The following is a 17,273-nucleotide window of genomic DNA, read 5'->3' as shown; positions in this document are numbered from 1 at the left end:
ATACACAGCATGTGACCATGCAGCAATCCTCACTGCAAGTTAATGGCTTTTGTTACATTTCAATAATGTTAACTTGTCAAATTTCAACTGATTATGATTTCAATAGTAGAATAAAGATCATGTATAACGGCACACACTGCTGTGAGCATAAAAGTCTGATTTTAATGGAAACCATTTTACTTTACTTCAATAGTGATCATCCAGTACACCCTAGCAACTCCCTTGCAACTACCCAGAACTCCCAGAGCAAGCACCCAGAATAATTATTCAATTCTTCAATCTCACTGCATTTTAAATTAAATGAATGTGGTAAATTGTCAGCCCTTTTTGCTGATTATGTATAATTTGTCTCAGTTCTCAGTAACTTAAACATGATGTTTCCTGTGAAGCAGATGAAGTCGGACAGACCAAAGCAGCACGTGAATCAGCCAATCTGATTAAAGTGTGTGTGGTCTGATCTGATCCATCAAAACCAACTCACTTATCAACCAGTCAATCTGTAAATCTGCCTGTAAAATCCCACACAAGCAAGAAATGCTCTTAAAACATTCAGTCCATTATCGGAGCTGATGGCAGATGTGGCGACACGTCACGTTTTAGCCGCATGCTATTACGCTTAATTTGAGGTGCTCTTCTTGTCATAATTAACTCTCATTTGTCTTCTCAGCACCCAAGAAAACGAAGAGAAGTTTCTCTGGCTGTCGGAAAGTGCTCATTACTTTAAATTGTCTCTCTATCCTGGTGTCTTATCAGAGCGAGTGAGAACTGGCTCGACTCATTCATGTCTGGCAGAAAGATGAAGCATCTCTATCACTGCTCACTCACAGCCATGCTTAATTAAGATTTGGACCCTTTTCACTGTTCCCATCATATTGCAAACACACACACACGTTTGTTTTTGTTGCATTGTTTTAGGTGAATTGTTGAATGCCAGAGTCAGCTCTCTGATTCTTAACACATGGGACAAAACTCACACTTCAACTTGCTGTTAGTTTTTTAAAATAATATATATTGGCACTTCTGTTAAACATGTTTAACAGATCAAATCCAAATTCCTCTGTATGTAACCTTTATTTTTCCACTTCTGCAGCCTGTTCTGTGAGGAGGTCTTGACTCTGTGTGTTTTATTAGACCGAAGGCCAGACAGAGTCAAAAGATCTCCAGTAGTCATAGCACAAGGCCGTGCTCCTCTGAAGTCACAGCTAAACATATTTCACTCTGCATATGGGCCAGATTAGGTCAATTACCGTCTGCCTAAAGAGACCCTGCAGAGCACAGAGCATCCCCCTCCGGCTCCAAACATCACTACGCTCGACGTTCCCTCACATGTTCTGAATATCAGCAAACGCAGAAGCTATAAGGAAGAGAGCTGCTATTCCACACAGCGGGTCAAAACAGGAGATGGGTATCTCACACGAAACCGTCCCTCACTACAGCTCCAGGAGGACATCTCAGACAAGTCAAGTTTCACAGAAGCCTGAAGAAAAACAAGGTCTTGGCTTAATACTGGTCACTGTTTTGAGAATTCATAATTCGCTTTAGTGTGGCACAAAAATAAACATTAATTTCAAGAGAAATGTCATTAGATGTTCATATGGCATGGCAAGGTGATTCTACTATGTGTGATTATTTTGGAGTTTACATTCTACATTCATAATTGTATTATCTAATCTAGAAAAATCTGAGTGATTCTGTTATCCAATGCAGATTTTGAAGAATTATATGTCATTCTGTTATCGGACATTGATTTTGGAGATGTATACCATGTTATCTGATGCTGATCAAGACTTTTTCTTCATGCTGATTCTGTTATCTGGTGTTGAGTTCAGATATTTAATGTTGATTCTGCTAACTAATGCTGATTTTGAAGATTCCACGTGGATTCTGTTATCTGATGCAGATGTATTGTTATCTAATGCTGATTTAGGAGATTCTGGGCTTATATGCTGATTTTTTGGAAGATTATGTTTCAGTTTTGTAATCTGAGGTTGATGATTTTACATTGTCAATTTGAGTTGCAGATCTGAAACTGTCATCAGAATCAGACACTGACTTCATGACCCTTTACTAACTTTGTTCTTTTATGCCGATTTTAGACATTTCAAGGCAAATCTACTATCTGGTGCAGATTCTGAAGTATTTTTAGTTATTCTTTTATCAGCTGCTGATTTTAGAGATCGTATTGTTTGTGTTATCTAATGCTGATTTAGATATACTGCTGGTTTATATTCAATATTCATTCTGTTTTCTGATGCATATTTGTTGCTGTCTGATACTTACTTTGGAGATGTCAAGGTGATTATATGATCTGATGCTGAATATGCACATTTCAATGTGATTTTTTAACCTGATGCTGATTTTGAAGATTCATAATGTTAATGTTATCTAATACTGACTGTGAGGCATTCATGCTGATTTTCTTATCTGATGCCTTTAAAATGTTGAATTCAGGTATTTAATGCTGATTCTGTTAAGTGATGCTGATTTTGAATATTCCCCACTGATACTGTTATCTGATTTGTTGCTGCTGTCTAATATCTGATGCTGAATTTAGTCAGTTCATTGGGATTCTGTTATACAGTATGATACTCATTTGTTGTTGGTGGTGCTGTCCAATGCAGATTTTTAAAGATTCTGTTCCAGTTTTGTGACTTGAAGCTGATGATTTTCACTGATGATTTCATTATTGGACACTGATCTTATGACCCTTTTGATTCTTAACATTTATTTTTGTTCTTAATCTGTAGCACTTTGGGATTCTGTGTGAATATAAAGTGTGTTATAAATAAAATGTATTATTATTATTATTATTATTATTATTATTATTATGACCCTGTATATACTTTGTTATCTGAAGCTCATTTCAGAGATTCCAATATAATGACATTTTTGGAGATGCCACACTGAATCTTTCATTCTGGTATGATTCTGTTATCTGATTTTAGACATTCTAGGGTATTTCTGTTATATCATGCTTATTTTTAGAGATTCCCTGAAGCTACACAGAAATACATGAGACAGAACTGAAAACACACACACACAAGGCCGGTGGAGCAGGGCATGGGGACAGATGTTGTAAGCACAGTGCGTATCTTTCTCTTGACTGCCTCTATAGAGGAACTAAAGCTGGAGAGGTATGCGGGGAGGGGGTGATAAAGTGCGACACACTTGTGCCCTCGAGATTTTCAGCAGTGAGTAATGGAGCTGTGTGCAGTGATAAAACCAGCCTCCAGCCAAACGCTGGGACCTGAGACCTAAAACATATAGAGGGCCTAAAAATAAACGTACAGTGCTGTATGAGATAAACAGGTGAGTCGAGATCCTATCCAATCTATATTTCACCCCAAAATCAACAGAAGCCTATTTCATTTCACAAAATGTATCCCTTTTTCTCAGTAATCTTCCTCATTTGATTTTTTTTTTTGCCAGTAGCTTGTTATATTGCATAAAAAATGAGCATGTATTTAGAGGCCTTGTGCTAAATGGCACACATGATGTGCTTGCGATCTTGTGATGGGCATTGCTGACTGTGAAGACTACTAGACCTAGGGTGGCCCAAATACGTCCTCTTTTCCCCGGACATGTCAGTCCCTGCCGGACAGGTTTTTGTTTGTTTGTCCTAGTCAGACTGTGCATTAGTAGTGGGAACATTTCAGTGACTCTGTCTGAAGATACGCAGAAATTCTAGTAGGTACTAGTGACCGAAAACTCTGTGAAAACTGTAAAATAATTACTTTGCATTTAAATAAGATAATCAGAGATCATGTTTTGCAATTTAGGTTAATTGAGTCATTGAATCATTTACTCAACCAGTTCCATTTACAATACTTATTTATTCAGGAATGAAACAGCAATGAAACCTGAGACCTTTGTTAGGAGGCTAGACTTTTAACTGCAGCACCTTTAGGTCTAAATTGTAACTTACGCAATTTGAATTTCTTGTTTATTGTTGTTGTATAGCAGTATCACACTAGCAAGTGAGTTGTTCTGAATATAGGCATGGCTGTGATTCGGTCACAGGTATTTATAGCTGTGCTGATATTCAGAACAACAACACTGCTGCGTGTCATTTTGCTTGATAATGTCACCAAGGCTAAAACCTTATAGAATCAGAAAAAAATCCTAAAATGTCATGAAGCAGCTTTGCATTTTAGGTGTGTATAGTGCAGAATGTATGCTCACTAGGTCTTGAATCAGCAATAGAACATGATGAACAGAACCCCATCAAAGAGTCACCTTCAGATGAAGGTTAATTCCAGAAGAAACATGCTGCAGGTGTTGTGCGTTGAGAGAGAGAGAGAGAGAGAGAGAGAGAGAGAGCTCACACACACACACACACACACACACACACTCTCTCTCTCTCACACTGCATGTGTGATTTGAGAATGCTTTGAGTGGGTCATTTCCTGACTCTATAAAAGCATGGGAGAGCATCTCATATCAATTAATAAAGGCGACTTCACCTCATGTCCACTCTGCCAGACAGAAACACACAACAGAAACATCCTTTATGCAAGGATGAAAATGCATGTCTGTGACATTAAACTGGATGTGTTATTCAGGTAGAAAGTTATAAACAGTGTAACTAATTTGCTCAGCCAGTTTTTTCTCTAGCTATTGCTCCACGGAAAACTGACTGTAGAAGACAACAGCTCACACTAATGGCAACACTAATACATTTAAATTGTGATACTAGCATATTTGGATGCTGAACACTTTGCAGTGTACATGCTGCCTAATATGAAAGAGAAACCATTTGTGTCAGAAAGCAGTGGTGAAGAGCAGCAGTTAGTGTGCTGCCGGATCATGACAGGCTGAAAGTGTCAGTGTGAAGTGGACACAGCTGTTACCTCTCTGTCAAAACACTTCCATTCAACTGTGCCCAAAACTTCTCTTAAAGATCAAGTACAGCAAAAAAATAAAATGAAAAGCATGCCGTCTAAACCGCTGCTGTCATCAGGGAGACATCGTTGTGACTTTGAACACAGATCTGTCTGTCAATGAAAACAAAGCTTTCATTAAGAGAACACTCTTCTTGTCAGAGCTTGCTAAGACATATCAAATATCACTTCTCACAATTAGAGTTTGAACGCCTTTAGGAGACATTGAACAATATATTTTGATACATATATATCTTTTATATTTTTAAGAATATATTTTAGTGTTATGAAAAAAACAACATTTTGTTTGGTGGGGTGGGGGGTAGATTTTTGTTTTAACTTTTTTTTGTAAACACTAAGTGAATTTGATTAAAAATAATTTACATTTTCCAAAACATTACTTACATGTTTGTGTAATTAATAAAAATAGAATATATTGTAATACAGTTGGGGGAAATGCAATATTTACTTTTCTCTATTTAATATGTTTAATGTTTTTTATAGCTATAATAGTATATAATAATAGATTTGCAGCAGAAAATTAGATTTTTTATTTTATTTTATTTTTTTATATCTAACAATGTGGTGGCAATTACAATAATTTGGCTGACATTGAGCGTGACCATGAAAAAAATAAATGGTGGAAAGCAATTAAATTTTTTTGCAAATGATTTCACTTTTATTTTCTCTTAGCATTGACCTCCAATATGCCTCTTGCATATTACTGTGCAGCAGTAACAGTGTTTTTCCCACAGTGTTACCCACACAAGCTTTCTTTATTTAAAAGGCGAATGCACTGACGGCATTTTGACTTTCAGTAAGGAGCCATGAACTTCTTCCCCTCCACCAACTTCACTCGATGCTTTCCAATTAAAGAGAATATTCCAGACATTCTGCTCGACCACTAACTCAAGCAAACAGCACTGAAGCTCACTCGATCTGTGTGCCGCCTGCAGACACCAAACAACTCATTTCACTAAATCAAAGGCAAAGCTTCCATTTTCACAACCACAACATTCCCAACATTCACCAAAATGTTATTAGTAGCTGTGCTTTTAAGGAGGAGGCTGTGAATCTCATCGAAATATGTCATATTTCACCCTAACATCATAAGAAATACAAGACCATATGTTGCATAACATAAATAAATGTTATTTGTAAGACTGAAAGGTTTTTAAAATGATTTTTTTAACTGTGACATTCCATTGAAATATAAAAGTGCATATACAAATTTCCACCCATATATGTATTTTCCCCTCTTTCATTTCTGTTCATGGTGATTATAATTAGATCGTTTTTAATAAAAAATAAATAAAATAAAAAAATCTATAATAGTCACATTTTTATTTAAATACAGTAAAACTAAATGATGCATTAATTTATAAATCAACAAAACAAATTAAGTAGCACAAATTAATAATTTGTTTTTTTTAATATATATTTAAGATTATTATTTTACATAATGTTTTAGTTTTCCTTGTAAAGTAATGAGAAATTGGGTGTAAAATGTGCTTAATTTTCACGCATTACAAAAATATATATATATATATAGAAATTGGCTTCTCCTTTGAATAACTTAATGACTGCACTCATGTATTTCCTGTAGAAACAGAAAGTTGGTCGTTGGAATGTATATCAGAGAGAGCCAAATAAAAGATGTACAAATTTTGTTAAATTAATCATTATTATTATTATTATTATTATTATTATGACTAAAATCTAATATTTAATATAATCTAATAAAGTTCTAAACATTATTATTTTTTTTTTTTTGCAATTCACTTTGAGAAAGCGATCATAGCTTTCAAGTCGCTCTAGCTCTTACCTAGCCTGTTATCCAGGACTCCGAAATCCAGCGTATACTTGACCACGTGGTAGTTATTCCACACATAGAGCAGATTGTCTCTGGGATTGTAATCCACGGCAGCGATGTACTGGTATGAGTTGGGGAAGGGGATGTCCAGATAGCCGTCTTTGCTCAGCTCCGTGTTGTATATGTAGTCGATTTTATTCCCAGTGGCTTCGCTATCGTCGTCTTCGTAGACGGTCTTGACCACGTACAGGATCCCACAGATCATGAAGGCGTTGGAAGCGGAGCGTTTGTCGTAGGCCGTATCCCAAGTTCCCTCCACACGTAACGTATACGGGTTGAGCTGGCTGATCACGATCCGTCCGTTGTTTTGCTCCGTGGCGTAAATCACCCAAAGACCGTTCTCATCCACCGCCAGATCGATATCAGACTTGCCTCCCCAGCGATACGGCGAAGTGTCGTGGTAGTTTGCGCTAGCGATGATAGCCTCGCCGCTCTTGATGCGAGTGCGCAGATCAAACTTGACGATATTCCTGGTCCTCTCCTTGTTGAAGAACAGCGCACCGTCGTAGACGACGAACCCGGTGCCGTCCACCCGATGGGGGAGCTTGTAGGTCGTGGTGGGTCGTCCTGCGATGAAATCCTCTTTGCTGGAGTATTCGGTGAGGGTGTCCGTGCGATACGGCGTCCAGGGCATGTAATAGATCTTATCCGAGGCCTGGAGGGGGTCTTTGCACCAAGCTCCCGACTGGTGGTCCGACTCGAACAGATGCTCGCTCTGATAAACACCACGCAGGAGCCCTGGGCACAAGAAAACTACAGACAAACACAGAGAGAAAGACAAGTGAGCGCAGGTTTGAAAACACTTTCATTTGATACGAGGGATAGCAGCTCACTGCTGGACACAAGATACACTTCAGTTTATGAGCAGGAAGATCTTCAGTGTTTCTGAAAGAAGTCTCTTCTGCTCACCAAGCCTGCATTTATTTGGTCCGAAATACAGCAAAACCAGTAATATTGTGAAATTATGCGACTGGAATAATCCAGCTTTGAGATCACAGGAATAAATTAAATTTTAAAATATATTCAACAGTTAAATAGTAAAAATTCTTCAAAATTTGACTGTTTTTAGTGTACTTTGGATCAAATAAATGCAGGATTGGTGCGCAGAAGAGACTTCTTTAATTAAACATCAAACACATTTGACTGGTAGTGTATGTTAGAAATGTGTTGCTCAGACAACATTACACATGTGGGCCACCTTCAGAGATCCACTGGGTTTTAAATGAAAGTGATAAATGCAGATTATGGAGGATAATTAAATTTTATTTGGATGACAATCCTTCTTTATCATTTTCCATTTTAGAAACCTCTTTGATTGTGACGTATCACTTTCACTAGACAATGAGTGATATGCATCACATCCGCCGTTTATTATGTTACTGTTGTGATTCTGAGCAAGAAGAATACATTTAGTATTGGAGAAGGTGACATGTTAAACCACCGTTGCGAGGTTATAGACTCGTGTGCATCCAGAAAGCACTATAGACAGACAACAGATAAACATGTAATGCTTATTTACAGCTGTTTGAATTAAACAGTACATTATTAAAAGTATATTTAAGATGAATTCAGATTTTGCTAAAATGTAACATTTATATAATGCATACACTGCAAAAAAAAGTGGTGCAAGATTTAATTTGAAATCATTTTCTCTCAGAAATTGCAGAAAACCAAAAAACACTGAAAGACTGATACAGTATTTTCAACAAAGCATACTTCAAAAATCTTATTTTGTTATTATTTGTTTATTTTTTTATGAGTTAAAAAAAACCTTTGGGCATTAGAATCATACTGTGAGCTAGATATTATTATTATTTTTTTAATAATTTGTTTGTTTTTTTGGGTGATTCCAAAAGGAATGTTTAGTGTTCTAGAACTGTATGTCCTTCGGTAAAAACAATAGTTATAAATATAGAACTATTACTAAAAAAATATTTCATTTTACAGTACATCTTGATTTTTAGCATTTTAATTTAGAGTTTGATCATTTTAATAGTAATAGTTAATTACTTTAAATACTTTTAATTCATCCCCGAGGCCCACTGGTTGAGAATGACTGCTATAGATGATTTCCAGTGAACATTTAGCAACATCTTTGATGCATTTTTTTGCATTTGTTGATGCACGATCCAGTGTTCATTTCCGATTTCTTCAGAATGTCTTCTTCTGTGTCCCATGGAAGCCAGAAATCCATAAGGGTTTGGAAAAACATGAGATTGAGTAAATACTTTTTCTCTTTGAGTGAACCCGTGTGCATGTGATGGATCGGACGCATGCAGAAAGATTTCACTTCCACCTGAAGTTGCCATTTAAATTTTTGATATATAGGAGTGTGCTTATTAATGACGGCTGGTCAAAGGGGCCAGAGGCCGCCGAGACATAATAATGAGCTTATATTTATTACAATCCGAACGGATTCCATCCCGATGCTAAGATATTGTCAATTTGTGTCAACGTGATTTACTGCGTCTGTGTGCACAAAACTAATAATAAGCGTATTTTGCTCCATTCAGCTTCGCTCTAAGCAGCGGCGCAGCATCAGAACAGAAAGATTGTGTTTCTTTCCAGGGCTTTCGCCTCCAGAAATTGATTAAAGCCCAAGCCTGACTGCAGCGATCCATACACTTAACCAGATTAGGTTAGAAATATATAAACTCATTCCAATTAATTTCCTGCACGGGTCAAATCTGTTGATAGCACAGACAGTGTGATCTCCACTACATCTGTGATGTTTATGATTGCAGAAAGGGTCATAAATTAAAGCCACACGCTGCTGTTATTAACAGCTGGAAGCTTTTATCATATCTGGACCTTTCGTCCACTTTCATGTTCCAGCGGTTGATTTTATGAAAACAATAAAAAGCACTCTAAAACGGTCTTGTTAAAATGTTTTACTTTCAGCTTTCCTTTTTACTGCAAATGCCTTTTATGCAGATTTCACTGCTTTACCCTTAACTTCCAGTGCTAACCTATGAAAATCCATCTTAAAAATATAATACACGTGTAAATAAATAATACTTGAATGCTAAAAAGGGTCAAATGATCCATTTCAGTATTTATTGCATACAAATTATATGTGTGAAGATTATTAATGCATTATTATTATAACAATATATTCACTTTATCTAAAGTTACTTTATTTCCAAATAATGCAAGAAGAGTGTAAAAATATTTAAAATGTATAACAGTGTGAAATTATTTGTGTGAAGATAATTAATTATTATTAAAATAATGTAAAAAAATAAAGCTTTATCTTATTTCTTACTTTTGGTTTTACCAGATTACGCATAAAAGCGTGAAAATATATTTGAAATAAATGGTATAATGTACAACGTAGACAATAAATAGTGAAAAAATCCATTTTAATATGTATTGTGTTGTGTGAAAATTATGTGGTAAGATAATTAATAATTTATTGTAATTATTCATTTATTTTCTAATAAAGCTTTATCATAAGTTACTTTTTTATTTGCAAATTATGCAATAGTAGCAGTACAGATGTACTGTATTAAATGTAACATATTCAGAAGTATATAATATAACATATTTAATGTGATGGATGCGGTTGAGGAAATTACATTTCTTCATTGTGGTCCAGAGGAAAAATGTCAGATTTCTCCAGCGTTGCATTTATGCTCACATTATCAGAAAAAAATAAGCCAGTGTGTTTGGAAAGTTTCTTCTAAAGGAATTTCATTCCCAAAAGTCCACAGGGCCAAAAGTGGCCATAGTTGAAGAAACTCATTTCGTTGCTTGATATTGTGGGAAACAAAGCTTCCTCTGGCTCTGTGTCTGAATCCAGCGGCTCCATTAGTTAGTCTGAGCGTCTCTGAGAGAGAAAATGATACACCGCTCAACGCTTACACGTGTTAGAAAGGTTAATGAAGAGGGCTGTTCACACACACACAGCTCTCTGACAATTACAGTAATATACAGTGTTTAAAGCGAAGCCCCGAACACCCGCTGCAATCAACATCAGAGAGCTGTGATGATGCTGAGCCCAGCGCAGCTACAACACACACATCCCGTCTTCACACAGAGTCTCTAATGACTGAGAGAAGACCCCGGACGGACCTAAAATATAACTCAGTCTTCATTCACTCAGGCCATAGAGTTGTGCCTGATCAGTAGAGCCCTAAAGGAGGCGTTTGGCAGAATGCTCATGCTTCTCTTTCCTTATTATGAAAGTAAACTGTAGTCTTTGCACCTGTTGGTTAATTAGTCTATTATGTTTGCTGCAACTGCAACAAAATCATATTTGTAATCAGTATTTTTGTCTTATTTTCCAGCAACATGTCTGCATGCGCTTAAACTAACTTTCAGAGGACATTTCTAGAATATATATTTTTTTCCCTCTATTATAATTTCTATATAGATTTATGTTCAACCTGACAAAGAGTAAGAACAATAAATTCTAAATATATTATTTACTGTATCCTGTGAAAACAAGTTTTAACACATTGTGAAATTTTGCTTCAGTAAATTTAACAAAATAAAATGATTTATTCATTCATTATTTACTGGTTAATTCGTCTATTAGGTCTGAGAAAAATATATCTGTGTGTGTGTATTCTGTTTTCCAGCAACAAATGCATATTGTTGTTATCAAAACAATTATTTATATATATATATATATATATATATATATTAATTTTTTTTTTTTTTTAGCTGGCAGAAACAGCAAAAAAGAGCTCAGGCTGTGCAGCATATTAAGCTAAATATAGACACTGACCAGTCGACTAGTGACTTCTTTTCTGATGACTAATCAAAATGAACAGTCATACAAACCCCAGATCACAGTGACCCTGTCTGTCAAGCTTCGAAAATGACAAAAACACACCATAAAAGTACTTCTAGAGTCATAAAATCTCTTTAAGGATGACAAATTTAAGTCGACAGAACCTAAAAATCTCCCTCAACCCCTCAAACAACAGATTTGATGTGTAAATCTCAGTCTGTTCCCAGAGCAAAGCTTTCGTTTGGCTTCAGGACACTTGGTCACACAGCACACAAGTCATGGATGAGGTTTTCTTGTTGTTTTGGGAGCTTGACAACACTTGAATAAAACAGAAAAAACAGAAGGAGCCAATTCTGCTGAATCTACCCCACAGAGGAAAGACAGGTAAATGATAAGGGGTTTCATTATTTGGTGAGTTATTGCTTTAAATATGATTCAGTCCAGATGAAGGGGGCGAGAGGAAAACACCAGGAAGAGAAGAGAAGAGATGAGGAAGAAGAGGGAGTCTGTGTTTTAATGCTCATCTCTGTGACTGTCTCTGATCTCAGATCAGCTGCTTTTATAGTCTACAGCAGATCATAGGGGAAAATAATAACATGCACATAATCATGAGCCAAATTAACAGACTGAACAACATTTAAAAGGGCAGAGAAAACACTCCCTGTATAGTGTTGTTAATCTCAAATCTGTACCATATTATTATCATAGAAAATAGTTGTACTATTGTAATATATTTTAAAAATGTATTTTTTATCATTTAATTTATTCCTGTGATGCACAGCTAAATATTATATATATATATATATATATATATATATATATATAAATACAATTATTTTAATGCAAATAAATGTATTCATTTCTTATAAATCAATCAACAAATAGAAATCTATTAAAAAAAATGAATCTGACCTGGCCCTTGTGAACTTATGACAATAAACTAAACTAAACTAAAATATAATATGTTGTATTTTTTTTCATAGAAGCTGGTCAGATTAGACAGATGCCAATATGGACGTGATGTGTTATGAAAATAAATGTGTTTTGAAGGGGTTTATTTATGAATTACTGGCTGCTGAGAGCATGAAACTATCAATATTCAAGAGGCTGTTAGTCGATTTTTCTTTTCAAGCTGCCAAAGTAATGTTTTTGAGAATATTTTCATGTCTGTGCAGTTCATGGTGATAATCATACGTTTGATTTTGGTTCAGTTTTGCACAATAAACTCTCGGTTTCCAATACAAAATCTAACTACTGAAGCAAAAGCAGAAAAAAAAACAAGCATTCCTGATAGATTCAGCCTTGAGAAGTGTGTGTGTGTGTGTGTGTGTGTGTGTGTCTGATGGTGTCACCCTGAAGGTTAGCAGCACTATCATTGTAATGATGTCATTTAAAATGCTGACAGCTCATTGGCCGGGTTATTGATTGGGCTTCACTGGATGTTTTAAATGGGAATTAGATTATGAATATCATTACTGTTAAAGTGCTAACGGGGCTTTGTGAGCACTTAGCCAATACACTGATACGGGAAGATCTAATTAGCTGGCAGATCAAAAAGGATAGATAATATTTAGAGTCCTGAACACACCGACTCGACGCACGCGTGATGCAAATTCTGCAGCATTTGAATAAAATGATAAAGTTATAAATCTATTGAAAATACATTAATGTCTTTCCATCTTTGTCTGTGATATTACCACATGATCAGCAATGTATGATATCAGTTTGTTTCAATGTTAAATTTTAATGCAATTATGTTTGATAACTTTACGTGTAAAGTCATGCAAACGTCTCAGTTTGATTCACTTTATTGAATCAGTTCATTTGGACTGTTCATTTCAATTGATTGTGTAAATCCTTTCTCCAGAAGTCCATTCACTGCATTTAATAATATTTTATTCAAAAAAAAATATATATATATAAAAAAAGTGTTGTTTATTTCTAATTTCTATTCAGTTTTTTGAATTAGAGTGTTTGTTTGCCTGTCTTTCTTTGTCTGTCACTGTCAAGTGTTATCTCATTTGCATGTTTTCACGTTTGATGCTATCTGCTGTTTCCTGCTCGTCTCATGTTACGTCATGTTGATTGGTTCATGTGGGCAGCTGCAGCTCATTTCCCCAGCCTATTTAATGCCCTGTCTTTCGTCTCTTGTTTGTCAGATCGTTGTTTGAGGTCCTCCGTGATTCTTGTCTGTGTCCCATCTGCTCAGCATACTCCTTGTGTCTTGTTCCTGTTCGGTCGTTGTGGATATACCATCATCTCACAGATCCCTCCTCATCACCCACCTGCGCACTCAATCACCTTCTCGCCCGTCTGTGCTGCCATCGGGGTCCCTGCGTCACCCACCACCAACCGAGCCTGACCTTACGTCTCAAATAAAGATTGATAACTTGCAACTTGCTTCCTGTCCTTTATACGATTGTGACAGTCTGCCTAATTAAGGTTTTCTTGTTTTCTTTTTTTCCTCCCTGATAAATGTGTGTATAGATATATACTGTAATATTTAATTCATTGCAATCACAGGAAATGTTATGTCGGCGTGTTTGTGTGTGTGTGTGTGCATATGCATGGCTTTTATTTGTGTTTTAATTTAATTTAACCTATTTTTAAGGTAATCTAATGCATGCATGAATGAATAAATTAATGAATTAATTAATTCATGCATTTTACACTCATCTTCATCGAATACAAGTTTTTTTTCTGTGTTTTGAGCAGCACATGAGAGGAGCATTATAACACTCATGAACTGAAATGAAGCTGAAGACCACAAGAAAACATGAGCCCACCACAACACCATCTCCACCACATACATAACATTTCCTCTGATCAAATATAATATTAAGAGACACACAGAGCAGTGTGTTTCGACATCACAAAGCCAGTGTCACATGAACCTCTCAGGCATGAATAAATGTATGATGGTTTACTTGAGAAAATGTTAAACATGTTGGCAGAAAGCCGACACAGAGACACTTTACAGGGTGAAGAAAACACGTCTTTACCTTTCTGTTCCACCTCTATTTTAGGCATGGAGGAGAAAAACAGAGACAGAGAGACAAAATCAGAGCAATGCAATAAAGATCCAACATTTTCCTCTTCTCCAGAACAACCTGAGGAACAACAAGCATCTGCTCTTGTGTCACAATAAAGTTGAGTGCAAACTGTGTGATTTCTGATCGACGTCCCAACAGCATTTCCTCAAACTCAAGCAGATTCACAAAATGAGTCTTAGACGACAAAACTCACACACTGTGCACCTGACTTAATACAAGAGATAAAAACATGTTTGTGTAGCAGCAAAACTTCCAGCAGAGACCTGTGGAGAAACAGAAGATCTCAGATTATAGTGTGTGTGTGTGTGTGTGTGTGTGAGAGAGAGAGAGAGAGAGAGAGAGAGAGAGAGAGAGAGAGAGAGAATAAAACTAGTTGAAGCAGTAAATGATTAAGACAGCTGTGAGATATAAGAGGGAATTCAGCAATGACAGACATTAAATCAAAAAGCGAGACACCTAATGACATGCCACATCATTTATCAAGCAAATCTGTTTATGAATAACATTCATACAGTTTGAGGACAAACAATTGCTTAGTAGAAGAGCTTTTTAAACTCACTTCGGGGATGTCTTCATTTGCAAAAAAAATAAATAATAATAATAAAATAAAATAATTGTTAAATGCGTATACAGATATACAGTTATATATTATATGATTGTTTTAATTAACAATTATTTTTGCACATGCACACACTTTCTTGAGCAGTAAATCAGCATATTATTCAGCACACCTTCTCTATTAGTAGAGAGACAGGCAGGACTAATTCACACGCAAACACGCTCTCACAAATGCATTCATTCAGTCATTTACTGTGCTTCTCTATCTGCATCTGATTTAATAAATTATTAAAATTAAATGCACCTTCAAAAAGCTGCGATGACAGATTTACATTTATTTGCTGAGAACCTACAAATCATTTAATGCACACTTACATAAAAAATAAAATAAAACAATGTTTTTGGTTATTATTGTTTATTCATTCATATATTTTGGTCTTATCAGATCTGCTCAATGGCTCTACATGTTTCACTTTTATCCAGATCCATACATTTTATTTAACGTACAGGCCTACATTTTTTTTGATCGACCCCATGATTCTGATGAGCTACATAGTACCAATTTCTTTAATAAAAGTTTATAATTAATCAAAAAAAATGTTTTTTGTTGTTGTTTAGAATATTAAATGCGATAAGTAGTTACATAAATCGCTCACCCTTTGACGTTACTGTCATAGACTCAGTTAGGACTGCTTACAAACAGCAGAAAATCGAAACTCTTCATACTCTTCATACCTCAGAACAAAACTGCTGATCTTTGACAAAAAGTAATTTTCTAATGTTAAATTATAAATCCAACAGCATAAAATGTGAAAATAACTATATTAGCGAGTGGAAACGGCAAATGAATCAATGATCCTCTGCAGCCATCTACTGGTCACAGTGGTGATATCATGTCATTTTTATTTTAGAAGTGTTTGTTTTCATCCAGGCAGCAGAAACCTTCCACTCAAGTATGCCACATTTTCCATGAATTACCTATGTGAATGAATGAATGAATATAATACGTTACATGCTACAAATTTTACATATGTTCCCATTTCATGTAAATATATACAAAAATATACATAATTTTGAGGAAAACAAACAAACAAAAACATAAATCTGTGGTTTGGAAAATTGGGAGAAGGGGGTTGCATCAAACCCTTTTAATTCGATTGTAATAGGACTAGAATCACAATCAGAATAAAAAAAGTCACATGTAAACACGTAAATCGGATTGGATTGGCTCGATCCGACTAAAATTTTGATCGAACTGTAAGGGGTGGTTTATCCCTTTTGTAATCCGAGCGAGAGGACATGTAAACACTTGATCCGATTGAAAACCGAAAATGGAAAGTACTGCGCATGTACATTGAGATAGAAATATCTTAATGACGTATGACGCGCGCTGTTCTTCCTGGTGAATAAAGTGTCATAAATAAGTGTCCTGTCATCATAAATCTCCCCCTTCACTCAGTGTATGTGAAGTGGAACATGACCACATCCCACAAGTCATCGTTTAAGACTCATCAACAGACGACCAGTTTTGAGAGCGTGAAAAAAGGCACTTTTACTACTTTTTTATTTTTTTTTGCTAAAGTAAAGTTAAGCAGCACAACAGTTCATGTGCCGGTCATCGTCCGTTTCCATATTCGTGATGTTACCCCCTTGCCCTTCCAGTGAAACAGATTTTTTCAAAGTATCGTTTTTCTTACTTGAAAGCAACCTTAGCGTGATGTTGTGCTTTTTAAGATAACTGCGTGGTTGTTGTGAGAGCACGATTTCACACCAATCTGTAAGCAAAGTCACGTTAGACCTCTTCTCAACTCGCTTAACGTTAGTTAATGCAGCAGTTTACGATTTTTTGCTGTCAACAGAGGGATAGCAACAGACAGATGAATGTTGAAATTTTCCCGTATTTTAGATGAGTAACGCGTGAAATTTCCCTTATTTTCAATGATCAATGTTGACTTAAGCATTATAAATTATATATAAACACTACACTCGGATTCGTCAATCAGAATGAATTTAATCCGATAGAAGCAAAAAGTGTCCATGTAAACGCACCTATTGTCACTCTTTTTACCCCTGAATTACTGGTTTAGTGTTAGGGAATATAATATATGATGTGGGACGTCAGAAGAGCACTAACACTCAAAGGTCACCAAAGTGACGAGCAGCAGGTTGCC

General features: G+C 35.9%; 1 protein-coding gene across 10 annotated transcripts in view; it reads right to left on the bottom strand.

Annotated features, from left to right (window-relative positions):
- LOC132127567 (adhesion G protein-coupled receptor L3-like) overlaps nt 1-17,273 on the bottom strand; it is a 267,112-nt gene that overhangs the window by 71,829 nt on the left and 178,010 nt on the right. For 8 of the 10 annotated variants that reach the window (XM_059539496.1, XM_059539511.1, XM_059539551.1 and 5 more), the window contains exon 5: nt 6,706-7,506. The exons of 1 other annotated variant lie outside the window; for it this stretch is intronic. In XM_059539496.1, the coding sequence (XP_059395479.1) occupies nt 6,706-7,506 (801 nt within the window). Of the gene's footprint in view, nt 1-6,705; nt 7,507-14,493; nt 14,509-17,273 lie in introns of all 10 variants that reach the window. One more of the 10 variants, XM_059539490.1, reaches the window with a different exon arrangement.

This window comes from Carassius carassius, chromosome 3 (genome assembly GCF_963082965.1).
Source record: "Carassius carassius chromosome 3, fCarCar2.1, whole genome shotgun sequence".
NCBI classification, from domain to species: Eukaryota; Metazoa; Chordata; class Actinopteri; order Cypriniformes; family Cyprinidae; genus Carassius; species Carassius carassius.
Note: the sequence above shows the minus strand (reverse complement) of the source record. Positions and strands in the feature narration are given on the sequence as shown.